This window comes from Falco rusticolus, chromosome 10 (assembly GCF_015220075.1).
Source record: "Falco rusticolus isolate bFalRus1 chromosome 10, bFalRus1.pri, whole genome shotgun sequence".
NCBI lineage: Eukaryota > Metazoa > Chordata > Aves > Falconiformes > Falconidae > Falco > Falco rusticolus.
In genome coordinates, this window is record NC_051196.1 from 30,233,533 (window position 1) to 30,261,452 (window position 27,920).

The 27,920-nt window shown below is 50.7% G+C and overlaps 1 protein-coding gene across 6 annotated transcripts in view; it reads left to right on the forward strand.

Annotated features, from left to right (window-relative positions):
• The window catches only part of LOC119154559 (opsin-5-like), a 44,810-nt gene that overhangs the window by 14,139 nt on the left and 2,751 nt on the right, over positions 1–27,920 (forward strand). Inside the window, exons 2-8 of one of the 6 annotated variants that reach the window (XM_037402250.1) lie at positions 1,484–4,949; positions 12,353–12,731; positions 19,933–20,089; positions 21,449–21,536; positions 23,150–23,312; positions 23,924–24,051; positions 27,505–27,833. In XM_037402250.1, the coding sequence (XP_037258147.1) occupies positions 21,449–21,536; positions 23,150–23,312; positions 23,924–24,051; positions 27,505–27,833 (708 nt within the window). In that variant the 5' untranslated portion in view covers positions 1,484–4,949; positions 12,353–12,731; positions 19,933–20,089. The other 5 variants (XM_037402248.1, XM_037402249.1, XM_037402251.1 and 2 more) reach the window with 5 other exon arrangements.

Consider the following 27,920-nt stretch of genomic DNA (forward strand, 5'->3'; position numbering starts at 1 on the left):
GAAATTCTCTCCGGCGTGTGAAATAGCTGGTCTGGTGAAAGGGGGGGGTGTGGGGCTGGATGGCTTCATGCCAGAGAGCCCGGCGTGCAGCCCTTCCCAGCAGTGCTGCTCCCGGCGCTGGGAAGCCTACAGCAGGGCTCGATAGAAGTTCTCATGTCTTTCCATGATGTTTTGAGCAACAAAATACTGATTCTTTTGCAGCTTGTTAAGATATGAGCTAGCATAAGGTGTACACTGAGGAGAGTGGTCCCTCGCAGCGTTCTTGTCAGACTAGTAGCTAACTTCCATTTCTTATGGGGAGAGCAATAGGGCTGGGAAAACCACAAGTACATGGCTTTCAAAGAGGACAGGAGATGATATTTGGGGCATCTGTGTGTGATATGGGACTGGGAAGGAAGGATCAGCATTTTTCTCATTAGATGTTTGCCTCTTGCCTTGATTTTACATTAGAACCCTTTGTCAGCCACTAGATGTTGTTCCTTTGGTGTCGCTTAGAGCTGTGTTTGATTTATGCCAATTGAGAATCTAGTCCATAACTCCTAAGGATGAAGCCTTATACACCACTACAGAGGTTGTATTTCTTGTCAGGTCATTTCGCACGTGTGGATCCTTTTAAAAAACCAGATCACACAGATCTCCATGCACTTCCATTTGCGTATGTTGGAATGTGCTTGATTTGTCATATGGCCCTGCAGCATTTGCAAACTGAAGCATGATGTACAGCATCCTTGTGCAATGGAGACCCAAGCTCCCTTGGTGACCTCTGGAAGAGTTAAAAATATTGAGAAGATACCAAGAAAATTGTTAATGAAACAGAGAGCCTTGTGGAAGAGTTTAGTGAAGTGACAGACCTGAGAGGATTTTCAAATACTACATTTTTCCTTTCCTGGACCACCCCTGAATTCTTGGCACCAGTGCACCTTAGTGCCAGTGGGATTCTGCTCCTGTGTGCATGTATCGAAGGCCGTGAATGGTCTACCAGTGCTCGGTGCACCAGTTCTAATTTGCAAGGCAAATGCGAGACATTCTGAATGTTGATGGATCTGTCTGCACGTTTGCAGAGATTTTTGCAGAAAATGAGACTTATAGGCCTAATGTGCTCAATTTTTCATAGGAGCTTAAAAGTGTGACAGTCTTTTCAGTTTTGTTGGGAAAAGCAGGTAGGTATGTGGCATAAAGGAGATGCTACAGTCAGAGGACACAAGAAATGGCTGAGCTAGTAAGTGCTCTTTGATCTCAGCACACCTGTTCCCTTTGAGATAGCTTCGTGAAACACACAGACCCTTTGCACCATCCCCACAGCTCAGCCCTCGTCACTGCTGTGAAATAGCCACGAGCTGGAAGAGTTCCCTATGTGCTGCTGTTTAAAGGCAACTGTCAGGTATCCCCTGTTGTGTCAAGGTTACTGCAGTCTCTGCAGATGGTTCTTGGCTGAGCTGAGTGCTTCCTACTTATATGTGGGTTTATACCTTTTGCTTTCCAGGCTTTTGTCTGATCCTAGGAAAGTAACCCAAGGCATGTGCTAACCCCTGGCTCCCGGCCTCAGAGCCTGCTTCAGGACCTTCAGCTTGTTGCTTCACAGATGTTTGTCCCACACCCGTCTCCTTCGGTCTCTTCACTGAAGTTTGACTGCTGAGAAACTATGGCAAGGGGTGAGATGAGCTCTTCATGGCAGGGGAAGGTGGAGAAGGAGCACCCTGGTTACCGTGCTGGCTGTTTCCTCCTGGTGGTGATGATGTCGGGTGGGATCCGGCCCCCAGACTGCTGCTGGGGATGCTTTGCGGTATCCTGTCCGGGGCTGTGGAGCTGAGTGGGCTGGCTTAGAGAGAGAGCCAGGGAGAGGATCTTGGAAGTTAAGGGTTAAACTCTGGCCAGCTGGACTTCAAGTAGCAAGCAACATTCAAAGCACAGCGGACAAGTGGGATGTGAGAAGCCAGAATGTGCAGGCACTGGGAATTGTGGGTGGCACCGAAAAGCCAAATACAAGAACAGAAACATGTATTTTAATATATATTTCCATTACAGTCACAAGCACAAATTGTGAGTGGGGAAGTGCATCTCAAGAGCAACATATGTGTTATCTCATGCCTCCATCTAAGTATACAAGCATGAGATTAATGTCTATTTAACATAAAGCTGAAAGTTTGGTGTACAGATGGTAGGAAGTTGGGCAACAGCACGCATAGCTTGTAGCATAGATCTGTCTTAAATGAATGCCGTCACCTAGCGTTGTTTCTCGCAGAATGTTACCCTTTGAATCTGTCCCTAACCCACTTGCAAAGATGCTGAGCTGCCTCTGCAGCACACCAGTACTCAGGAAATTATAGGCCAGTGAGTCTGACCTCAGTTGGGTTAGGTAAGAGTCTAGTGACGAGAACATGAAGCAGTAGGAGAAACAGAAGTTGATAAAAATCAGCCAGTATGGCTAAATCTTGTCAGACAAATGTAGTGGGGTTTCTTCCTCCCCCAGCTTTTAAGGTGATGGTGCAGTGAGCAGAGTTGCACGCAGGAAGCGATGGACATAGACATCAGTGAGACACGACACAGTGAGGCACAGCAGGCTGAGGGTAGGGTTAGCAGGTACAAAATGTGCCTGGCATGCTGCAAAACTCAGTGCATGCAGATTTCACAGCTATGCGCAGACAGGTAATTAGCAGAATCTCGTACCATGCTGTCTGTGAAATAAATACTATTAATGCTGTTTGCAGGTGGGGAGACAAGAGGCCCAGTGAGATGACGTGATTTACCAAAAAGGAGAGCAAAAGAACTGGAAGTAATGCTTTCCAGATTAATTGCATTAGTGTGATGTGCTGTGACTGTTTTGGTACATCCCTGCTCAAGCCAAATAACTGTGGGGTGCTGGGAGAAGGGATGAGGCTTTACAGAGACCCTCACTCTAGTTCAGGCAGGTTTGCTTCAGAATTTTCTTCTGTCTGTTTGTGACGATTGTCTTTATGAATCTCACCAAGCCTATCTTGAAAGTGAACTTAATCTTTCAGTCTGCTGTTACTGAGGTCAAATGTTAGGAGCATGCTTTTAGGGAAGTATCTTTGACTTTGTTGATTATGTTGTAGCTCTGTCTTTTCTAAAGCTTAGGACACTGCCTTATGAAGGCAATTGAAATCAGCACTTTTATTCTCTGCTCTCCATTTGCTCTCTAAAATTAAATGCTCTTGTGGTCTGAGTGAAAGCCAAGAGTGGTAGTATGCAACGCTTCAGCTGCAGCTGGCTGGCTTGGAGACCTCTCAACTGGTGTTCAAAAATTTTATGCCAAGTGAGGACAATAATGCTTCACTTTAAATGCCCTCCTCATGCACGGCAGTGGAGCTGGGAAGTGACTTACAAAGTATCTGCTCTGTTTTAGTCCTTTGAGCCCTCTCTGAAGGGGCATAAAACAGCCACTTGAGCAGAATCTGAAGCCTTCTCTTCAGTTCCCCACTTTCTATTTAGTGGATCAGTTCTGTGTTTTCCATTGTATTTAAAATTAGTCTACTTGTAGATCCCTGTTTTTAGCTGAAATTATCCCCAAATTGTCCTTCATGGGCTCTGTTCCTTTGCAAATGATCCTCTTAACTCATCACTGCTTATTTTTATAGACCTTTCCTTGTAATATACGTGATGATTCTGTGAGATACTGATCTATTGCTTACTGAAGACCATAAATTTCTTTCAACGGTTTTTTTTTGTTGTTGATTGTCCTGAATGAATTTTGCCTGGCAGCTGCCAATATTCCTTTAAAATTTCCTGTGGCAGACCTGACTAAAACATCAGTGTGCTGGTACCTTTGGGGTTTCATACTCCCAGTCGTGGACTAGCAAGTGATGTCAGTGTTATCCATTCTGTTGAGTGCTTACTGGTAAATGGGTTTAATAGTAGGGTTTTCACAAGGGGTTAAATACCAGCTGACGGAGGTTTTATTTCTAATGTAAGGAAGCACAGCTCAGGATTTATACTGACCTAACTCTTCATCTCAGTTACGGCCACCAAAGCTTTGTATCACGCCAAGAGCTGCAGAAAGTTCATGGTCAGTGTTGCATGGAGGAGGTACTAAGGCAGAGTTTCGGTGACTTGCCCGAAGTTACAGAACAGTTCAGTAGCAGAGCCTGGAGCTGCTCCTGCAGATGTACGTAGCGAGGTCTGTAGCTTGCTGTGCAACGGGCGGGACAGTACAGAGGCTGGGAGAAATGGGAAAATGGCTTCCCAATACAGGCTGGGGAATGCTGGAAAAAGGGTTTATCCAATAGTTCTGTGGGGGCAATAAATGTTAGTGGGAACGTGATGGAGTGCATCCTCTAACTCTGGGAATTATGAGGGAAATCAATGGCAAGACCATGTTTTCAGTGCCTGTATAGCTTCAGAAATGAAGGCTCCACCTTGGCTTTGGCTGGTGGGCAGTGAAGTGTTGCTCACCATCTGATCTCTGTGGACTTCTGTGCCTTGAAAAACAAACAACTTTTTACTGTCCTTTGAGACAGGATGTTTTAAGGGTGCAATTTGTCTGGAGACTGGGAGAGGTATTTAGGAGCAGGGACTTGCAGAGGTCTACGCCAGCCGTATTGCAGTGGGTAGGTAGGTCATTAGCTCGCTGCCAGCCTTGGTTTCTTTGTGTCTGATCAATGCGGGCACTTATTTTGGTTGCACCACAGCATCGGTGTGTGAGTAGGTAAGTAATTGTTCAGAATGCCTTGTTTAGCCTCACATGGCCTTTTTTGCTCATACAAAGTGCTGACAAAGGTGCGAGTCCTCCTAAGGGTTACAGTTTCCTTCAGCTCCCACCTGAAGCTTCTCCGTTAGCTCACACAGATTCGGGCTGCAGTTGTGCTGATGGCTGTATACAGAGAACATCAAAAAAGGGCAGAAGTGAATCCCTAGCAAGGATGTTGTGCAAGATTCACCCTCTGGTTCTGATACTGCGCAGCGTTGTGCTTTGTACGTGACTGGCAAAGTGGGTAAGTGTGCCCATCTGCACATCAAGACCTTTCTACCCTACCTGTGGCCATTCAGTTGCTGCCCCTCGTGCTCCAAATAGAGCTGTCTCTTAGGGAACTCCCCTTTCTTTAGCTGCTGGTGCTGGCCTGCACGGTGGAGATAGTGTTTGCATCTGGTACTGAGCCTTTTGCTGCCTGCAGATATCCTCGGTATCAGACACAGCTGTTTGGACAGTTCTCTGAGTCATTAATCCAGGCGAGTATTGAGATAGTTTTCTCCCGATTGTCTCTGCACTCCCTTGTCCCGTGAATACATCCACAGACTAATTTTTCATTCAACTCAAGGACGAGGCTCCTTTCAGCTCCCTGACAATGCAGGATGCAGCAGCGTTTGGCTTGGGCAGCGCTGCGCAGCTGGCTGACTCGTATTCCTCGTGACTGCCCCTGTCCTGGGAAAGAGACCCTTTCATGGGGCTGTGCCATTTGTACTCGCTCTCACAAGATTTGTGACTCTGTCCCCTTTCGCACAGGAGTTTGAATTTCCATCTGCTCACATGCTGTAGTGGCCTGCCTGGGCTGCCTGCTCCTGCAGATGTTCACTCTGCCTCCTCGTGCTGTCTCCCCAAGCCTCCTGTTTCACAGGTGAGCAACTGTGGGGCATAACAGCTCTAATTCCTCCTCTCCATCCCATTACCCTGCTGCTCACCTGCTTGGGAGATGATGGAAAGGGCTCATGTCTGAAACACCGTGAAGGGCAAAACCACCCCCAGAGTCTCCATCTTGCCCAACCAACACAAAGTGATTATTCAAGCCTCTCTCTCGTGAATAGTTTTAATATCATGGTTTTTTGAGCAAAATATCCTCAGACCTGTTTTGCCACTTGAGCCCTGTATCCCTGCTCCCTGTCACTTTATTTTTGCCCGTCCCAGCTTGATTATTGATGAGACCAATTTGCAGTATGTCCAGCTTTATTCAGCAGGAACAAACTAGCGTAGAAGAGAGAAAGGTATTCCCATCCTCTTTTGTAGGAGATTGAACAATGTGCTTCCCAATCTCTGCACACGTGTTCTGTCATTGATTCATGTTTCTGCGGACAACTGTCATTTGCATACAAACAACTGTGGTTCTTCCAGGCTTTGCTACACCTCAGACTGCAGCTGGGCTTCATGTTCACGCTATGGGACATGTTCCCAATCTGTATCTGTCACTGCTGCTTAATGAAGAAGCTAAACATAGTCTCTCTTGCAGGCTCTGCTAATGGTGCAATTTTAATTTGCATGTTTCTGACTGGTTTTTTTTTTGTTTAGGGTATGATAACTAAAAATTAAACTTTCAGAACAGAGCTCTAGCTAGCGATGCCAACACATTTTGCAGATTTAAATTACGCCTCACGACGTCTCTGCAGTCTGCTTTCTTCTGAGATGGGAAACTGAGGCAAGCAGAGGTGACCAAGGAAACTGAGAGTCCTAATGCTGGAAGCAAATCTATTGCTGCCAGTACAGAGTCACTGGGCACGGTCCGGTTAACATCTCTGTGTGGCAGCCAGGGGCTGGTCTGAGTTACCAAGTTGAAAGCTCTGGAAAATCTAGTTGTAGTGATTTAAGGCAATCCTATCCATGACTGTCTGCTCTGTTTCTCTGCCTGACATGAATGTCGCTGCAGTAGGGACTGCAGGAAACAGTGTACTCCTCTACATCAGCCCCTCCAGTCCAAGCCTTGTGTTTCAACAGTTACAAACCTTCCTTTAGCTGAAACACTAGTTCAAGCATGGTAGAACTTCTTATTTCTTGGCTTAGTGCTGAGGGTCTTCTCATTTCAGAGGTTTCTGTAAAACTTTGTTCCTAGAAGTCATTGGAATGGAAATGAAACGTTTCACTGGACATTCAGATGTACCACTGCTGCCATGGTATGTGCAAATGATGCGTATGCACAGTTACCTGCTCCTGACATCCAGGTTCAGCGTGTTAAAATGATGTTAATGTTCAAACTCAATAATTTTATGCTGAGGGGGAATGATATTTTCATGTGCTGCTCAGTTATCTGAGTTCCTAACATTGCTGGATGTTAGTAAGTGTTGTACTTAAGTGTTGTCTCCTTACAGTTTTCTGATAGAAATGCCTGTCCCTTTTTAAAACTGAAATATGTGATCAGAAGCGTTGTGTAGGTTTAAGTTCAAGGTGTAGGCTGCACCTTTCATTGCCTGTAAAGGTCACTCATGTAAGTAGGAATTTGTAAGCAATGTTATCTGCCAGCAATACAGATTTCATGGACATTTTGCCTGAATAATTACCTGTGTGGATGCTGTATTCGGTACTGCCATCGCCAGAGACCTTTAAAGTAGGGGTAACCACATATTTTCATAAAAAGGAAGAGTAACACCACAGCTTAAGACTGAGAAGGCAGAAAATTGTGATTCAGGACTTAGCCTGAGCCAAGGAGATCATTAGAGATTAATTCAGTGCCAATACTAATCAGGAACAGGCCACTTAGGAAGTCCATGGATTTCAGGATAGTCTGTCTCATGATTGACTGCAATGATGTGGAGTCTGTCCTGCCTCTTGGTCCATCAGTGGTGGAAGTGCTCACAGAGGGTACTAGATAACCTCATCTAATTTTAAGATAAAGCATTTGTACCACCAGTGCACTAAAATGCAATAGATTCACAAAGTGCTTCCCAGCTGTGCTGCTGTAGAAATCCTAAATGGAAATCTGAACTCCATCAGCCCTTCACTTCTAAAAACCAAAATAGATAAATACATTAAAAGGACCAATAACCGTTTGGGAATGTTGGGGGTCTGTGCAGTAGAACTGGCACTTGCTGCCTCAGCGATGGATCAATAACAAGGAAAAGCCTAATAGCATTTTTATGTAGCTGAAGCAGCTTGTGGGTGCACGTAGCATATCCACAGAGCTTTCCCTTCGCAGGGCAGAAGCCAAAATCTCACCCTTGGTCATTAGGGCAGCCATCACAAACTGGAAGGGCTGCTTGATTCCTTCTCCAAGCAGCCTGTCTGGCTGCAGCTTACTCTCAGACCTGTCACCAGTGCCAACACGACCATCTTGCCATGAGATGCAGACTGGTTTGGCTGTGGGATGGCAGATGTTTGTGCTCACCAGCAGCATCGACCCAAGGAGCTGGCTGGGGCCTCCTGAGCCTGGGCTGAATTCCAGGCTGAGCGTGGAGAATTGCTACGAGTTGCTCACTGAAAACAGTAAGGATGAGGCCCTAGGGGCACTTCGTGGGGATGTAACTCAGGCCTGGTTGAAGGCATCATCCCTGCGTGACAGTGGCCTTCGGTGGAGGAAGAGCAAGATATGAACAAGGGTGTAAAAATCTGAGCTTTAGGGGCAAGTTGCCAGGTTCATGCTGCCTTCTTAGGGACCCTGGCTTAGTTAGATCTGTCTGTGGGCATGGCAGGTGGTCTAGACTTTTGTGTTATTGAGGAAATCAGTGGCTAATTAAAAATTCTTTAGTTAGATTAGTACCAGATGTTTCACAAAGCACTGTTATAAACATCTGTCCAGCTGCCTTAGTAAAATCTAGTTAGATAATGCAGAGTCCTGCTGGTCTTCAGTTTGAGAAAATATACTTGACAAAGTTTTAGTTTTTGGATCAGATCTATGGAAATATTTAAAGATTTATCAGATTAATAGGCCTTTACAATAACTCCAGAAGCACGCTTCTACTTCATGAGTAGAAGTAGTGTCTTTTTAAACACGGCAGCAGCCTCTGAAGATGGATGACAGCTCTCAGTTTGATTGTCAATTATGTGTTTATACTCTATTTGACAGATGATTTTTTCGTGGTGATTTACTCTTCTTCATAATTAGATGTAGCAATTAGAATATCTTAATATATTATGCTGGCATTTTCTTCTAATGGTGCTGTAGCCGGATGGCCTGTCAGACACCTGTTCCACAGCAGAGCAGGCATGCGAATTAACTCTCCGCCACACCGATCTGTTTCTTCTTCTCCTCCACCCCGAATCATTTTAGTCTCCTGGTATCAGGGAACTTCCACTGTTCTCTCAGGATATTCCCTATCCCCAGCTGATGTTTGTTTGTCTTACCTTTATCGAAGTTACTTCCTTACAGATCTGATAAGCTGGCTTGCTATCTTTAGCTGGGCAGCAGCATCCCTCCTCCTTTGCCTCAGAAAACATGCTCTGCCATGTCCCTTTGGTACCTCCAGGAAGGCTTTTCAGATCACCATCAATGCAAAAAAAAATAGCCAGAGAACTGAGCACCCAGCAACACCGGCAGCACTGGCCATGGCCGTGTATCCTCTTGTCCTTGGCTTCTTAAAAACAGCTTTCCCTGCTCGCTATCACAAACCATGTACCGCAGTAAGGACAAGAGTTCCCCGCCAGAGATTGCCGCTGGCATCAGGGTTGATATGCAGAAGAGAGGCATGGCTGGGTGTCTGTTTGCAATGTACAATAATTAGACAAGTAAATTAAGTGTAAAGGCACATCTCTGTAATGAATGCTTGTGTGTCAAAATGCCCTATCTGCGCAGAAAAGGTTATAACATTTGCATGCACAAAGTAGGCGCACAATTATGTAGTTTAAACAACTGAATGCACTGTTGTGCTTACAAATTCTTGCATTTAGTGTCTTCCAGCACAAGGACACAACCACAGGGAACAAAGCCCAAACAGAGCCGAACTAATGGTTCTTAGAGTCTCATCTCCTCCTTATCTCCAACACTATCGGAGTTGTGCTGCTAGCATTTTAATGGGGTGCTCCCAGGAAAGGGTCCCGTATCTGGTGGCGAGCTGGCAGTTTCTAAAAGGCACAGGGACATGGGTTTCAGGTTACTTCTCACCATCTGGGCTTAAGAAATGCTGAGCTGAGGCTGGGCAAGGACACCGTGCTGCAAAGCACCTCTGAGGGGTGGCAGCTGGGCTGCACTGTCCCTTCCTCACCTGGTGCCAAAGTGATACCCCCATCCTCAGCGGGCCAGCTGGGGGGCAGGCGAAGCCAGCCCCATGGGGGGAGAGCTGTGTGCTGAGGGAGCAGAGACCTGCCCGGCAAGGCTGAAAGGCTGAGCAAGCAGCAGTGAATATAGCATTTCTGTATGGTGTAGCTGCAAAACAAGGCGGCTTTTATAGGTCTTTGTCACTGTGTGTAGAGCTGGTGGAAAGCTTTAGGAGGTGAACCGTGTTACTCTCTGCTTGTAACATGACTTGCTGGGTTCCTCTGGACAGGAGGACGTAGCATCTTTACACAAGTGTGTGCATGTGCATTTTCTTCCCCTACCAGCTTCCCTTGGCTGAAGAAGAACCCAGATACCCATTTGGAAGAGCCGTGGTAATTTTATTTTGGTTTCTTTTTTTTTTTTTTTTCATTTTCAAGTTTGTTGAAAGAAAAAGAGCCCATAAGCTTCATTTCAAAGGTGGAAGCTAGAAAGCTTACCCCTAGGTGTGGAGGCTGGTGGTGTTAACATGGAGCTTCTACCAGCTGCTGCAGTGTCCTGGTGACTGATGGGTGAGCAGGGGAGTTCCCGTGTCCCTGTGCTCACTACTGTTCCCCTCAGTTTTGTGCAATTATGCTGCAATTTCTTAAGCACTTGTGTGTTTAATTACATGAAAAAACTTCTTTGATTTGATTAGTACAGACTTTGAAAAGAATCTGGAGAAAGTATCTTCTAACAGCGAAGCTGTTCTTCTCAGGAGAACACAATTAAATGGGCATTGAGAGACTTAAACCCTGGTCTTTTTTGGAGGCATAGCTGGAACCAAGACCTTAGACCAACAGGTTCTGCTGTACAAAGTTGCCTCACCTGATGCAAATGGGCTGCAGTGGCTTGGGAGCAAAGCCGAGTACTTACAGTCTTGAGATGGAGCTGGAGTCTTCAGGAGGTGGCCAAAGATGAATCAAAACCTTTTGGATAGCCTTCTCCTGTGGCCCACAGGGCAGAGAGGGAGAGACAGAGAAAAAGGAAACAGGATTCCAGTCCCCACGCTGGGATTCATGTTGGTGTTGAAAGGGAGCAGGGCGCTCTGGGTCGCCTGCCTCATCACAGGCTGTGACCTGCTTGGCAAGGCTCTCCCGCTTTAGGCTCTCCTGACTGGCAGCCAGAGGTCTTAATTCTGGGACAGGTGACACTGTGTAGGTTTGACATACCTCTCCTGTTGTTTTTGTAATGCCTCCACTGTCCTGTGGTCATGTGCTGTCAATTGGGTCCTTGTTCCTTTTGTGTGTCCCCCAAATTCAAATGTGCATTCTTTCTTTGGTTTGGTTTTTTTTTTTTTGGGGGGGGGGGGGGGGTTTGGTTGGGGTTTTTTGGGTTTTTTTTTGGGGGGGGGGGCCAGGAAGAGGGAGGAAGAAGGGAGAGCTTAGAAAACAAAATTAGATGCTTAAGATAACAAAGGCTATACCAAAAACTCAAGGATTCACAGCAAAGAATTATGCTTCAGGTCAATTTTCATTTCTAGAGATCAACCTGTTGGTTAAATCCCAGATCAAAAGTACTCCTTTTACAGACACGCTCCGTGCCTCGACCATTGCCGTAAAAAAGTGATGTTGAAGGAGCGTGGTAGGTCTGGGTTTAAGTGCAGCTCACTGTGTGCTTGGGCTTGAAGAAAAAAACCTGTTCCATGAACGGCCGACCTTATGAAGTCATTTCCTGCAGGTTTGGTTTTCTGTCCCGTCACCTCTGTAATCCCTGGCTCCTCCATCTCTCTCTCAAAATCTCTCGCAGACAAGAAGGGAGGCAGCAAGCAGGGCTCTGTGGGCACTGCTTGATCAGCCACCCGCCCCGTGGCATCTCCACTGAGCTGTCTCACCTCCTCAGCCAGCTCCCGCGGGTCTTTCCTCACTGCACAAAGCAGGTGGGAACTAAATTATCTCCAGGACTTCAATCCCTCTTCCAAATCTGGGTGAGAGCGGCTGACGAATGGAGTGCTGTTGGGGAGGAGTGATATTGCTGAGGAGAGACAGGCTGAGGTGGAGGTCTGTTTCCCAAGGAAACTATGCTGAAAAAATAATGAGATTGTGCAAATGTGCCCACAAAGTTCAGTAACTGTTTGTGGTCCCCATGTGCGGTGTGGTGTGGAGTGGGAAGTGCTGCTGCTCCTGTGTGAGCTTGTGACTCTGCCAAGGACTGCCCGTGTCCCTTGGCATGTCGCTGAACGTCATGCCCCTCAGGTCTATCCCAGGTGAAAGGGAGAAGATGGGGCACATTCCCTGGGGGACGTCGGGGTCTTTGGGTTAACTCTGGCCATGAGGAGGGGACGGCGCAGCAGGGCCTCAAACTTGGCTGAGGCCTTTGTGTTTCTGGAACACAAACAACTAACTTTCCGTTTATAATAATCTCAGTATGTATCTATTTACATAGCTGTTTAATCCACAAACGTTTCTCATGTAGGCTCTCTCCAAAGCACATAGGGTGCGTAAGGCTATTGCTATGTATTTCTCCAGCTCCAGGGTTCCTTTCTGAAGCAAATTTAAGCAGCCAAATCCAAACTGACCAGCAATCCTGACGATGCCTGGAGCTCCAAAAATGAATACTAGGATTTTTGATATTGGTCCCATGTCTAACTGGCAACCAAGGGAAGGCTCTTGGTGTGGAGAGAATTAACGAAGCACGCAGTTAAGTGATGGTTGTGACTCGTGTTTTGCCAAGCAGAGACAGGTCAAATGATTTGGGTGGAAAACAAAACCCAGCTCCAATTGGCAACAGGCTCCGCACAGCGATCCCCACCTCCTCGTCTCCTCTGTCACTCCAAGCATGTCCTTGGAGCACCTCACAGCACAGCATGGGGCTGTGCCGGGTGGCCAGCCAGATCTTCAGGGAGAGGTGAGTGAAGTACCAGCCTGTCTCCTTTGAGGGGGGATGAGGGGAGGGGAGAGTGAGCCTGGGGATGCAGGGGCTCCAGGGTGCTGCTTTGAACTACTCTCTCTGTGCCTCAGTTTCCCTTGCTATGAGAATAGCGGCTGGGAGGGCTGTGCGGCCGGGGAGGAGGGTGCTGGGGAGCGGGGTGCAGGGAAGGTGGGTGCCCGGGCTGAGCTGGCCGTGCCAGCCCTGCAGCGCAAGGGCTGCCCGGCGGCGGGGACGGCGACCCGCAGCATGCCCTGCCCGGGGGCTGTGCCCAGCGCCGCGGGGCGGGCAGGGCAGGTCCCGGAGCGGGCAGGGCAGGTCCCGGGGCGGGCAGGTGCGGGCAGGGCAGGTCCCGGGGCGGGCAGGTGCGGGCAGGTGCGGGCAGGGCAGGTCCCGGGGCGGGCAGGGCAGGTCCCGGGGCGGGCAGAGCCGGGCAGGGGCGGTGCGGGAGCGGAGCGGAGCTGTCCGCGGCCGCCGGTGCTGAGCTGCGGTGCAGCCGCCGCGATTCCGCGGGCGCGGAACCTGCCCCGCCCCCCCCCCCCCCCCCCCGCGGAGCTGCCGCGGGAGCCCCAGCGAGTTGCTGGCGGGGCAGAGCGGGGCGGGCTGCGCCGGGGGCTCCGCCGGGAGAGGTAAGGGGGGCCCGGCCGCGGGGGGGGCGCTGCCGCGGGCACCCCGGGAGGGACACGGTGCCGCCGCGCACCCGGGCGTGGGGAGGACAGCGGACCCCGTGCGTGTCCCCAGCGGCAGGAGGGAGGCGACCCCGGGACCCCAGCCCCGTTCGCTGTGTCCCCGGCGGGGTGCTGGAGCGCAGCACCGGGGCGGTGCGTGTCCCGGGTGGGCACGGGTCCTGGGTGCGAGCTCCGCTTCCCCCCAGGCAGCCTTGAGCGTGCGAGTGATACATCCCACTGGGCACTTTAGGGGAGGTGTGCATGGGACTGCATCGCCTCTCAAAGGGGCTTGCAAGAGTCCGAGGTGGCTACCGGGGTGGCAGAAAGCAGGCTCCTTTTGTCTGTAACCGACAGGATGGGCAGCCCTGGCACGGGAGATCTCTGTCATCTACAAAGCGATTTTGGGCAGGGGGCTGAGGGCTGCCTTGCCTTACACTGCAACCTGTCCTTCAGGAGCTGAGCAGCCACTCAGCCGTGCTCTTTTGCTCTTCTACGACTTTTAAGGCTTGCTTTACTCGCTAGGCAGGCAGTGGTGTCTGAGCTTCCCCCATGCTAGGAATTGCAGAAATCGATTCCTGCTATTTACTATTGAAAGAGACTGGAGGTCAGCTGAGTTTCTAGGCTCATCAGGTTTCCTCCTCCTCTTCTCCAAGAAAGGCTCTGGCTTTGTGGCACGTTGGCTGAGGAAAAGCAACTGTCCAAGTCTGGAGAGGAAAAGGGCAAAACCAACAATCACACAAAATAAAACGCGTGGCTTTTCAGGTAGACATGGTGCATGTGATCAGGCCAGTCCAGCCAGCCATGCCCGTGTCCTCCCAGGTTCCGGACGTGGACATGTGAGGGAGGTTTAGGTTTGATTCTTCTAGCAAACACAAGATTAGGCTCTGGGATGCAGAATACAAGGGTTTCCTGGTAATGTACCTGTGGCAGCAGCTGCCTGGAAAACTTCATCTCATTTTGAAGTCTGATTAAATTGAGGGGAAGGGAGCTTTCACAGTCTGTCTCTTCTTAGAACAGAGTCTGAGCATTGAAGCTTAAATCAAATTCAACAGCAGCTTTGTATGTCCAAAGACTACGTGGCCAGGCAGTTTGATTTTAAAGGGCTGCGTTGTGCTGGCTGGGTAGCCCCCGATGCGACATTCTCGTCTGAAGTCATTCCCAGAGGAGTTACAGTTTTAGTCTTGATGGAGCATAGTCGTGTTTTTGAAATGTTTTTGAACTGGAAGAAAACTCCAGCAGCTGTTCCTGTCAGAAATGAATGTGAATGTGTTTAGTACCTGCAATGATACTTCTGCAGCTTGTGATTTAATACTAAACATGACAGCAGAGAGGGAGGCTTGTGCGAGTCCCCCTCTGTCACACGCTCACCCGAGGGAGCAGCCCAGAGAGAGGGAGGACTTTGGTTTCCAGCACAGAACCGGAATTTGTGAACTGGCAGGGAGGCAGGTTAGTCACTGTCTTGTTTCCACGAGGGTAAAGACCATGGAAGCACCTCCTGGGGCCAGGTGTAAAGGAGCCACACCAGCATCCCCCTCACAGAGTAGCTCAGACAAATGGACCACCTTCTAATTTGTCTGTGGGGGAAAGGATTTACAAGCCCCCCATGAATGCAGCAGGGCAAAGTCCGAGATTTTTGCTATAGTTTTTATACTGATCCTACCTTCTCTTGCCTGTACGCTGCACATAGCTACAGTATGTCTACAGGATGTAGTTTATGATTTACTTCCAGATGCAAAAATGACTTTCCATATTTCTGTAAAACTGATTTATTGTCCGTGTGTCAATGACATCAGCATATCTATCAGTGCACGTGATGCATTTTTATCATTTTCTGTATCACAATGAAAGATGCGTGCTTTACAAATAGCTCAAGCACAGCCATAAAAATAAGGCCTATCCGAAGTAATATGTCAGAAATATAATTTCCTCTCCCCTGGATTATTGTTATTTGCCAGCTTGATCTCAGAGGACACTTGTAGGTCCCCTGATGTATGGTAGGATGGAGACCTGCCAGGGTTCTGAAAGAAATAAAAGTCCTGCAGGCTTTGCCAGTTCTCTTCTTCCTTTGCTGCGTGTGTGCATGCACGCTGAGGAGCAGGAACAATTCCTTCCAGACTGTTTGTGCTAGGCTTTGCCCTGTCTTGTCACCAGTGCAGCTGTGTGACCAAAGTCCTTCCTTTTTCCCAGGCTCCATGTTCTTAATACACATATACTTTGCTAAAGCATCTCAGAGAGGTGGTGTGTGTGTGCTGTGTTCAGCGTGTCTGCTTCCGAGGGCTCTTGAGGAAGAATAAAATATGGCCTAAGGGAGAACAATGCATTATGAGAATTTCAGGAATGATTTGCTCAGCCCTAAATGAAGGTTGTTTCCAATTAGGTTAATGAAGGACGTCATTCTCATGGCCAGAGTCACTTAGTGTGGTACAGGAAAGTATAAATCACCTGTCCCTCTACATGGACACTCTTTACCCTCCAAAGAGCACAGGAGAGTAAGGGAAATTATTCTTATTAGGCAGAGAAGCATTTAGCATCCAAGGTGCTCTGTGGAGGAGATGAAGCCAGCAGCCCCCTTTCACCACCAGCACTCTGTCCTCCTGCCCACCCATAGCACAAGGGGGGGCTGCCAGTCTCCATCACCTCCGCATCCTCCTCTCCTGCTAGGTTCACTCTCCTCTACACCAGCTTTGCTCCCAGGGTGGGTGACTCCCAGTCCCAATCCTGGGTGCCAGTCTGCAGCCTGGGACACAGCTGCAGCACTCTGACCCCTCGGCTGGGTCTCGCCCAGTTTGCACTGTCACAGGGCTCTTGTTGCCAGGAACCGCACCTCCCTCCCTCGCAATCTCTTGCATATAGGGATGTTCAGAGCAACCGGCATCGTTGAAGGCACTTGTGTGGACAAGTGCTGTAACTAGGGCTGCCCAACAGTGCGTGCATTTGTCCCAAAGGCACAGGCTCATGTCTTAATGCCCATGTCCAAAATGTGCCCGTGGGAGCTCTGCCCATTTTCGATCTGTTTGTGGTTAAGGGGAAAGAAAGAGTCACTTTCTCAAGAAATTTTGAAGAGAAACTTTGAAGCTGATGAGTATGTAGCAAAACCTCCTCCCTCATTCTCTTTCCACATCCACAGTGTCATACTGTGGGTCTAATAACTTGGTGGTTTTCTAATAAATTTAACTTTAGCATCAATTAAAATGCTTTGGCACACAAGGAAGGGAGAGGTGGACTCCTAAGGACATTCATCATAGAAAGCACATTGAGATTGGATTTTCATTAGTTGTGAAATTAAATACTCTGAAGCAGCTTTTTCACCTTGACAATTACGAATATGCATCAGAGTGATGTTCTCACCCAGCCCTGCCTGCTCCTGCATGTGCTGGTGAGGAGGAAAGCCCGTTTCCTCACAAGCCTTTTAGAGGGTGGCCTGAAAAAGGGAGAAGCTGGGCTCCAACCTTTTCTGCGTCCTTGTGATGGAGAAATCTTATCAGGGAACTTTTCTGCAGCATCCAATCAGTTCTGCCTGCACCCTTCAGTTAAAGCCTTAGATCCCGTAGCTGTCTGTCGTCCACCAGCTGCCTTCCACTAAAGCCCAGATTTGCCATTGCTGCTTTTCCTAAGACAGAATGACTCAGAAGATTTTAAACAAAACCTGAACACAAGCCCCATTGATTTTGCTGTTCTTTATGAGTCACTGCATCATATGGTGAGGATTTGAGGCTGAGGACAAGATTCGCACAGGGCAGGTGAAGAAAGGCTGGGAAATGTTTCCCTTTTTCCTGCTAGGGATTTCCAGCACAAGTGTCCAACAAGTCAGGATTGTCAGTGAAAATCTCAAGGGAGAACCTGAGTCTCCACTGGACAGTCAATGAAGGGAGAGGTTCAGCTTGAACCCCGGGTGTGAAAGCACATGGAATGCTTGCAAGGGGCCCACATCGCAGGGTCGGTGCCAGGTATCCAGGAACATCTTTTTGTTGGCACGATTGATCTTGTAAAGGGAGAAAACGCCCATCACAGAGCTACTGTGCTCTCCTCCTATGTGATGTTGTTGTTCCTCTGCAGTCAGGCAGCGTGTAGGTGATGCCCAGAGCCTGGCTGGCACTGGGTGTAAGCTGGCAGGAGCGCAGCAGCCGGGCTGGTTACAGAGGAGGGACAGTTTAAAGCTGCCTGGTGTCACCTCTGTGCTGGTGCCTCTGTCTGGGATTCATGGGCTCCGCTCAGGATTCCTGCCAATTCTATTCCCCAAGCTCCCAGGGAGCAAATGGGAAAGGCCACCCTGGATGGACACCAGCACGTCCCAGTGCCTCAGACGGGCAGACAGGGAGGAGCTTCCCAGGGCTGCAGGTGCCATCAGTCATGCTGAGGACGCAGAGAGGGGACAGTCACCTTCAACATAAACCTGTAAGTGAAAGCCTGAGAGCAGGTGGCGAGCTGAGCAAACTGACTTATCCTGAGATGCTTTTAGTGTGGTGCAGAAAGATCAGGCAGTGAATTGCTTCCCTGGGTATCCAGCACGGGGGAAGGAATGGCGTGCAGCTTCCCAGGTTACTATTAGCTGAGATAAATTCCTGCCTAAACTCTTTTCCCTCTAAGCAGAGCTCAGGGTGGATCTTGGCCCGTTGCTGTTCAGACTCCAACCTTGCGTGCCCTGGTAATTACGTTGTGTAGACATTTACGAGGATGGCCAGGGAGGTTGCACTCTGCCCAGAGCAGCTGGAAAGCCCAGGCAAGCGGAGGGTGGTGACAGTGACTTCTCATAACCTCGTAAGCAGCATCTCTGCTGTGTGGCCACGCTGAGGGGGCTCGGTTCTCTGCACTGTGACCGGGCCAGATGAATAGGGAGAAGGTAGGAGGGGTGTAAAGCAAGCACCTTGTGAATTGTATTTGCTAAGAAAAGCAAATTGATGCAGCTGAACTATATCATGCAAATGAGGACATTCAAATGTGTTAAAGTGGTCCAAGGCTACACCAGTGCCAAAGCAGAAATGAGAGAGCAATGTCCACCAGCCAGGAAAGCAAAAGGAAGAGCGGATCCGGGGAATAAGCACCTGCAAACCGTGTGCTGGGCTGGCAGCGAGAAGCCCTCCAAGTCAAGTTGCTGCTTTGACACCAGCACTATGTTATTTAAAGTAGGAAGCCTCTAAGATGCAAATATTAATATTTTCTTACACCTTTTAGCAGGCAATTATTAAAAGGTAATGAATATTTAAGGCTGAACATCAAAACTGCATGTACGTAAATTCAAGTAATAATGCATGAGAAGTTACCGTACTGTATTTCTATGTACTGGCAACAAGACAGGGGACATTTGATATGTTCAAGTAGCAAACTGCCTGTGTGGCTGCCAGCCTGCCTGGGCAATCACACTGCTGGGCGCTTGTTGCCCTAGGTGCTTGCATATCGAACCCCCAGGGCTACCAGCCTCTTCCTAGCCAGTAGAGAATGGCTGGGGTTTAGTTTCTTAGTAAAGCACGTGCTGTTGTTAAATGAATGCTTTGTTTTGCACAACAAAAGACTAGAAAAGTCCCAGGTGTGGTAGTCATCTCTCTGAAGTGAAAGATTGTGGCAGGATTGTGGCTCTTTTGTACTAGGAAACCCAAATAGGAGTGGTTAGACCCCCTGGCTGTGCATGTTTACCTTCACAGTGTCCATACAGTGCCACAGACCGACTTTCCAGACCCAGGCAGGAGGATGAGGCTTTTCAAAACGATACAGGATCTCTTTCTCATCACCAAAAGCCAACAAATGAGTTGGGGAAGGAGGAAAGTGTGCCACACAGCTTCCTGAGAACCTCTGTCAGTTTAGCAGGACAATGTAAATGGAGCTTAATTTAAAATCACATTTACATCAAGCTGTCCAACCAGTAACCTGGGCAAAATGTGTCTCAAGGATGAGGGACTCTGCCAGCAGCACAAGGGCTCTGGCCATGTCTGCTAGGGTGAGCGAGCCAAAGCCTGGCTTGCTGTTGCTCCTTCGGTCTTCGGCGCATGGCACCTCTCCCTGCGGAGCACACACTTGTTGGGACTGTTTTGCACAGACCAGTTCTCCTGCTTTCCACTGTCTCTGTTCATAAGGGGAGCAGGAACCACCCAGAGAGGCCAGAAGTTCAACAGGGTGATTTGAGAACCACGAATGACCATTGCAACTCCCATTAGCTATATTAACCAGCATCCTACCTGGCCTGCAAAGGCAGCTCCATCATATTCATGGTATGTAGGCACTGACCATAAAAATATTAGATTGCTTAACATCAGATGCTTGAGACAGGCTCACTGAAAAGTAGTAAGTGAAACTATGCGAGTTGTAAACATCCCATAGGTTGTGTGCCCACCTAACCCAAGAAAGCCATGACCTTTGTCCATTGGTATTTGGCTGTATGGGCCAATAACACAGAGAATGAAGAACTATTGTCAGGATCTCTTGGCACTTTAACACCAATTATTGTCTTAAAGTACATTTATACTGAAAGCAGATTTACTCGTTACTTCAAGTAATCAGCTCCATCTCTCTGAATGCAGCCTTGGATATGAAGGCGTTTTCACCGGGGTACGGATAACAAGGGTAGTTGCTCTGTTGGTGAAGTCCGTGTCAGCAAAACCCGTGGAAAGGCTCCGTGTCCCTGCCTCCTGGCCCACGCGATAGCTCCCAAGCCGCCTCACGGCACTCAGAGGCCAGGTAGGAATCTCTGCTGGGGATGCTGCTGTTACCCACCTCCTCCCCGTAAGGCCAGATCTGTTCCCTGTTCCAGCTCACGGTGTGGCCCTATGAAAACCAGGCACCGGGGCAGGAATCCGCAGCCTGATGCCACTTGTCAGGGTTGGACCATGCCACGGCTGCCCCCAGCTGCCTCCCCCCAGCCCCTGCTCCTTCCCAGGGCACTGGTTTCAGTTCAGGGAGGGACCTTGGGGAAGGAGGCAGGAATACTGCATGCATTAAACATCCCAGCAAGCAAGCTAACAGCTATTGAAACATATAATTAAACCATTATTTTCTCTCACCCCCTCTTTTCTTTTTTCTTCACCTGAACAAAATATTTTCCCATTTACTTGTTATCAGTGAAGGGAGTGAATATACTGAAACACATCTGCTGTTCTGCTAGACTACCCCCTATTAACTCCCTGAGCACTTGGGAACCTTTGGCTCAGCTGCACAGAATAACAGGGAAACTAATTAGTTCGATAAAGCTCAATGATTGAGACAGGCACCCTGAGAAAGGGAGTGACTTTTTACTACTGGTTTTTTTATTTTATTTTATTGTTAATACATGGGTTCACCCTCACGTTCTTCACTGCCTGCACTGCTGGCAGCATGGAGCAGATTTAGTTCCAGCTGAACAAGGAAGGTCCCAGGCAGGAGCAGTGATGATCGGGGTGACAATTCCTTTTTGTCCCAAGCTGTGGGGTCTCCTAGGCTGGGGTTTGGCCAGCAGCTTGTTGCAAGTCCCCTTGTGTGCGTAGGCTCTTCTCAGCACGCACAGTGCGTGTCTCACAGTAGAGGCAATTAATATGCCGCCAGGACGGCACACGAACAGGTCTTGGCCACATAACAAAGAGAGTTTTGGCCAAGTCTTTACGCTGATGTGGACACAGGGACAGGCGGAGGCACGCGAAGGACGGGGCAAGCCTGGAGGAGGGGGGGCTTTGCAGAACACGAGGCCTCCAGCTCCGAGCAGCTGGTCCCCGCGGCCAGGCACACAGCGCCTGCTGCGGTCAGCACATGGCTGAGGCAAAGAAAATTTAGATCCAAAGGCTAATCCTAATCAGTAAAATCTGTAATTGAAGAAATGGTAATCACGTGAGATTACCAGCCCGATCCTGTTATCAGCCCCCTGCCCAGCCGGTTAGGTCAGCGCTGCACCAGCGTTAACAAAGCCACCCCTGCAGCCGGGGGCTGGGGGGCTGCACGCTGCTGCCTCCATCATCGTGCAGTGCCAGGAGCGAGGCGCAGAGCTGTCCTCCCCGCGAAGCAAGGAAGCTGAACACTCCTTCATTAGCCAGAATTCACTCTCACTTCTATTTGTGTCTTGCTTTGCAGATGGGAAATGCGTCCGACACCTCAGTGTTCATCTCCACCTTATCGGAGAGAGAAGACCTGATCTTTGGCACACTCTATTTAGTCTTTGGTAAGCAAGGACAGCCTGTTATACCTGTGTCCCTGCCAGAGACATTCAGGCCTTTTGCAGTCACTGATGCTTCCAGAAGTGTGCAGTCATTAGCAGAACAATCAAACTGGTCCTTCCTGTGTCAGCCTTAGGTTGCTCAAAAGGATGATCTGGCCAAAGCTTGGGGGCTGCATTCCCCTCTCAGGGGAACTGCAAGTACCACTTAATGTTTTTAAATATTTGGAAAGTTGAACAACGTTTGAGGAACGTGCTGTAACTCCTACCGCAGCCACCCAGCGTGAGATGGATAGGGGCTGTGTTAGCGCTGCCAGCTTCGTGAGTATTGAAGGTATTTAGACCTGAGCGGCCCTTGCTTTCAGCAGAAGATGCTGGTGAATGTCCTGTGATTTGGAGTTAGTGGCACTGAAAAGCCAGCAGGCACAACTGAGGGGCTGGGGTGTGCTCTGAGGTGGCCTAGACCTGCGTGGTGCGGTCCAGAAGTGAATGATGGCCAAAGAAAAGCCTTCCAGTGTTCTGAGCCCTGAGCAAGTTGTCTCCCAATGCTAGAAGAGTTTTGCATGCCTGTGAGGGTGGGGAGCCCAAGGGATGCTCACGCCACTGGCACTACCAGCAGCCCTATAGGCACCTACAGCTCTTCAGAGTTAGTAAAGCTAATGAAATGTACTTAGTACGGATGTGAGACTAGCTCTGTGGGAAAGACGCCTTGTGAGGCTGGGAAGAAGGATAAACATCTCAGTATTCTGCCCTCCAGCAGCTCCAGAGCCTCCAAAGCTCTGGTGTTGACCAGGTCCTGGAATCATGTTCCTGAGGGGAACTTTAGTGTTGGCTGTTCAGCGGCTTTGGAAGCTGATTCTTTCCATGGTATTTAATTTACAGCCTGATTCATTAGGGAGAAACCCTTGTCCTACCCGAGCTGTCCCAAGAGCAGCAAAGATCCTCCTTCTGAGGACACAGAAACCTCTTTTCAATGAAAGCACAAATAGGTAATTTAAAAAAGAGAGAAAGCCCTTGTTACAGAATTTTAATCGCTGCTGCTGTTTTAAATACACTAATAGCAAGCAAAGAGCCTTCTTTTGTTTAGTCTGGATTTTCCTTGATCTTCATAATGCCTTTCTTCTTGTTTATTTTGTTACCATGATATTGGACAACACAGACTCACAGGAGTGACATTGCCAGGAAGAAATTAAAAAGGCGAAGGGGCCCAGCTCCTTGGCCTCACATCAGAAGAGCAATCACACAAAGCTCCTGTTATTTATCTAGCTGGAAGGAAGTGCCCCCCTTGCTCCTTCCAGCTGGAAGAAGTGACTCTGGCCAGATCCTGCACCCGGAGCCCATTGCAGTCTCATCCCATCACTGCACTCCTACCAAACGCCTCTGTAGGATCTCAGGAAGGGGAAGGGATCATATGCAATGTAAAGCAGCTGCAGATGTACTCACAGAGCCCTGCAGGTCCTGTGGGCTCCCCTGGTCAGCCCGCTCCAGAGAGGGAAGCCTGGAAGCCCTTCCCATCCTCTGTAGACATCTCCAGTGTTTGCTTCCAAACATCTCAAGATGATCCTGGCTCCTTTCCCGGCCCCATTACATACAGCACCGTTCCTCTGTCTTCTCCGCAGGAATCATGTCCCTCTCTGGGAACTCGCTGCTCCTGCTGGTGGCCTATCAGAAGAGGTCCATGCTGAAGCCTGCTGAGTTCTTCATCGTCAACCTGGCCATCAGTGATTTGAGCATGACAGTGACGCTCTTCCCCTTGGCCACCTCCTCCTTCTTTGCACACAGGTACCTTGTGGACATGGCTCTGCACCGGCCAACAGCCATGGGTGCAGTTTGAAAACCTTGTCTTGGAATGGGGAGATCCCTGACAGGGGATCACTCTGGGATCACTCCAGAGGTCACTCTGGTGGCACGGGGCACTGTAACCTCGCAGCCAGCCAGCCCACAGCAGGGTGCTTTGCTCTTCCCTGTCCCTTTGGTTCATCACATAGACCTGCTGTAAAAGGGGTTTGGTGGTGGGTTTCCAAAGCAGCACCTGCGCGGTGTGGGCACTGCTGTGGTGTGCACCGGCATGGACCAGGGCAGCTCCCACACCCATGGCTCCATCTGTGCTTGTCACTGGGATGCTCAGGGAACAAATTAGGGCAAGATCATGCCTGTGTTTGCTTGGGCAGTCAGGTGCCGGTATCCATGCAGCCTGTTGCAGCCACCCCGCACACGGCCAGCTTTGCTTCTGGTGTGGGACCAGCAGCTGCAGCTCCACTGCTGGGAAATGCCCAGCCTTCCTCCAGAGCAGGGACCCTGGGGAACACTGGGTCCAGCCGAGTGCCAGGGGCTGTCATCCAGCCGCCCGGCGGGGGGAAGGGCCGGGTTTACCTGCAGGCTTTCCCTTGCAGGTGGCTGTTCAACCAGGCGGTGTGCACCCTCTACGCCTTCTGCGGGGTCTTGTTCGGGCTCTGCAGCCTCACCAGCCTGACAGTGCTCAGCACGGTTTGCTGCCTGAAGGTCTGTTACCCAGCATATGGTAGGTGCTGGGACACGTGTTATCTGATCTATACTTACACCCCTTTCTTTTTAATGGGCCAGATCCACCTCTTCTGGGAAAGCTTTGCCCCAGGGCAACCTATTCCCAGTCAATACACAGAACCATAGAATCGTTTAGGTTGGAAAAGGCTTTTAAGATCATCAAGTCCACCACTAACCCATGTCCCTAAGTGCCACATCTACATGTCTTTTAAACACCTCCAGGGATGGTGACCCCACCACCCCCGTGGCAGCCTGTTCCAATCCTGGCCAGCCCTTTAGGTGAAGAACTCTTTCCCAATATCCAACCTAACGCCCCCCTGGTGCAACTTGAGGCTGTTTCCTCTTGTCCCATCGCTTGTTACCTGGGAGAAGAGACTGACCCCCACCTCCCTACAGCCTCCTTTCAGGTAGTTGTAGAGAGTGAGAAGGTCTCCCCTCAGCCTCCTTTTCTCCACCCCCAGTTCCCGCAGCCGCCCCCCATCAGACTGGTGCCCCGGCCCCTTCCCCAGCCCCGTTCCCATCTCTGGACACGCTCCAGCCCCTCCACGTCCCTCCCGCAGCGAGGGGCCCAGAGCCGGACACGGGACTCGCAGTGCAGCCTCACCAGTGCCGAGCACAGCGGGACGATCGCCGCCCTGGTCCTGCTGGCCACACTGCTGGGGACACCAGCCAGGCTGCTGTTGGCCTCTTGGCCACCTGGGCACACTGGGGGCTCCTGCCCAGCGGCTGCCGCCCAGCCCCCCCGGCCCTTTCCCGCCGGGCAGTTCCCAGCCCCCTGCCCCAGCCCGCAGCTGCCGGGGGCTGGTGTGACCCCCGGGCAGGGCCCGGCACTGACCCTGCTGAACCTCACACCGGTGGCCTCGGCCCCTCGGCCCGGCTGCCCAGCCCCCCCGCAGAGCCCCCCGCCCCCCAGCAGGCCAGCGCTCCCCCCCAGCTTGGTGGTGTCTGCAAACTGACTGGGGGTGCACTCGATCCCCTCGTCCAGATCATCCATAAAGACATTGAACAGGGCTGGCCCCAGCGCTGAGCCCCGGGGAACATCGCTGGTGCCCAGCACCAGCAGGATGAGACTCCATCCCACACCACGCTTTGGGCTCGGCCGCCCAGCCAGGGCCTCACCCAGCGCGGAGCATCCCCATCCCAGCCATGAGCAGCCGGGTTCTCCAGGAGATGCTGTGGGAGACAGTATCCAAAAGCTTTACTAAAGTCTAGGTAGACACCAGCCACAGCCTTTCCCTCATCCACTAGGCAGGTCTCCTTGTCATAGAAGGAGATTAGGTTCGTCAGGCAGGACCTGCCTTTTATAACCCCACTCTGGCTGGGCCTGACCCCCGGTTGTCCTGCACATGCCACATGATGGCACCCAGGGTGATCAGCTCCATAACCTTCCCCAGCACCGAGGTTGGGCTGACAGGGCTGTAGTTCCCTGGATCCTCCTTCCAGCCCTTCTTGTAGATGGGCATCACACCTGCTACCTTCCTGTCAGTTGGGACCTCCCCGGTTAGCCAGGACTGGTGACAAATGATGGAGGTTGGCTCGGTGAGCGCTGCCGCCAGCTCCCTCCGTGCCCTCGGGTGGATCCCATCCGGCCCCAGAGACCCGTGTGTGTCTGAGTGGTGTAGCAGGTCGCTGACCATTTCCCCTTGGGTTATGGGGGCTTCATTCTGCTCCTCGTCTCTGCCTTTCAGCTCGGGGCTGGGTACCCAGAGAAAAACTGGTACACTTGTGCCGCAAACTCTGAAGGCTTTGATCACTTGTGTATTCACTCCTCTCCACCTGCATGGGGCTACGGAGCCCCAGCACCCTGTGCCCATGCCCTGTGCATGCATCCCAGCTGTCCCCTGCTTCACTCTAGGGCTCAGGAACATCATCCCAAAAAGTGTCAAGGGGCTTGTCCTCCCTCCGTAGAAAACTCCCAGCTGCTGTATCACAGCAGGTTGCAGAATGTTAAATGTCCCGGCACAGACTTGAGCTTAGACTAGAGCAGGCTCTGGGAAGCCACAAGCTGTGACGGTGCAAGAAGAGCTGCTTTCCCTTGTCCCTGGTGGGAGAGCCATAGGCCAAATGTATTTAATTCACCGAAATAATTAATACAAGAGAGCTGGGTTTTCAGTGTTATAGCTCACTTCTGTAGCCCTATTTTCACCTGGACTTCCTCTGCAGAGCTAATGTGAGTGTTTGCAGCTCTAAGCTGGGGCACCAGGTCTTTGTAAAGGACATGCACTGCAGAGAGCACCTGAGCAAGCGAGGGGACGCAGGGATGTCCCCTGTACATTTACAGCTCCTCCTGTTTGTGGTTGCTTCTTAATTTCCTCAGCTCAGCTGCCAACCCTCCATCCAGTGTGTATCTTCAGAATAGAGTTTGGATTAAAGGCCAAGAATAGACATAAAATAAGAAATCAAAGATACTAGTTTGCTTTGCAGAGCAGCACCCCAGGGTACATCCTCACCCCCCGTCCTGTGGCTTGCTGTCTGGCTGTCCCGAGCCTGTGGCTGTTGCCAGCCACCAACACGCTTTGTCCCCGGCAGCTCGCAGTGCCTCAAGGACAATGCTGGAGCAGAGTCACCTTGGTTATGTGCCAGCACGACAGCTCTGGAGATCACTAAAAAGGTAGAAGGAAAGATAAAGATAAAAGTTGGCTTTTCAAAGGCAGCCCAGGTACCGGTGGCTTTCCCCGCGCAGGTTCTGCTCGCTGGATTAGCCGGCGCTTGGCAGCCTGGCACCTTGGGCTTATCTCCCCGTGGGTCCCCAGCCCTTTTTCCACGAGGAAATGGCCCATCTCAATGTGCTTTTCATTGCTTAGGGTCAAAGAAAAATGTTACTGCTATGTATGGCTGAAGATTTAGCACTTTAAGCTGAGCTCTTAGAAGAGCAGGGTTTTAGATTTGACAGGGGATGGGTCAAAAAGGAGAAGACACACCTCCCCCAGTGCTTCAGTCTGCCGGCGAGGGAAGGGTCCTTCATGTGGCAGTGTCTGGGGAGGCTTTGCGTGGTCCCTGCCCCATGTCCAGGCTGCTGCAGCCAGCCAGGCTCCCTCCCAGCTGCCCAAGGGCCATGGGTGCAGCCCTGTCCCTGCGGGGCCATGGGTGCAGTGTCCCCTCCCATGCCACCAGCAGCCACGTGGCCTCCCAGCAATTCCTCCCGAAGCTGTGAGAGGCTGCGCTGCTGATCCTGCCATTGCAAACCCTTACGTTTCTCTCGGCTCCGTGCTCTGGCCACTGGCCCAAGGGGACAGGAGGATACCTGTGTGTCCTGGGGCAAGTGTCGGTGTGGCTCTGCCTGCTCCACGGCACCAGCTCCTGCTCTGCTCCGGTGACCCTGTCCATGTCCCAGGGCAGCTGGCTTCGGCCCTGGTGCCTGGAGGTGTGGGTGTCTTGGGGGTCACAAGGCTCTCTCTCTGCTCCCCCTGGCCCATGGGAAGCCATTCTCACCCCAATCCCTCTGCCACAGGCAACAAGTTCTCGCCCTGCCACGCCGGAGTGCTGCTGCTGTGCGTCTGGGCGTACGCCCTGATGTTTGCCACGGCCCCCCTGGCCGAGTGGGGCAGCTATGGCCCCGAGCCCTATGGGACAGCCTGCTGCATCACGTGGAAAGCCTCGAGCAGGGAGGCCACGCTCTACATCCTCGCCCTCTTCATCTTCTGCTACCTTCTCCCCTGCCTCCTCATCCTCGTCTCCTACTCGCTGATCCTCTGGACGGTGCGGGTGTCCCGGAGAGCCGTCAGGCAGCACGTTTCCCCCCAGCGCAGAGCCCGCAGCGTGCACAGCCTGGTCATGAAGGTAGGGGGGGGCTCGGGGCACTGCAGGGTCTCTGGGAACCCCCTGCCCCAGCCCCTGCCCCAGGCAAACGTGGCAGGACCCTTTCTG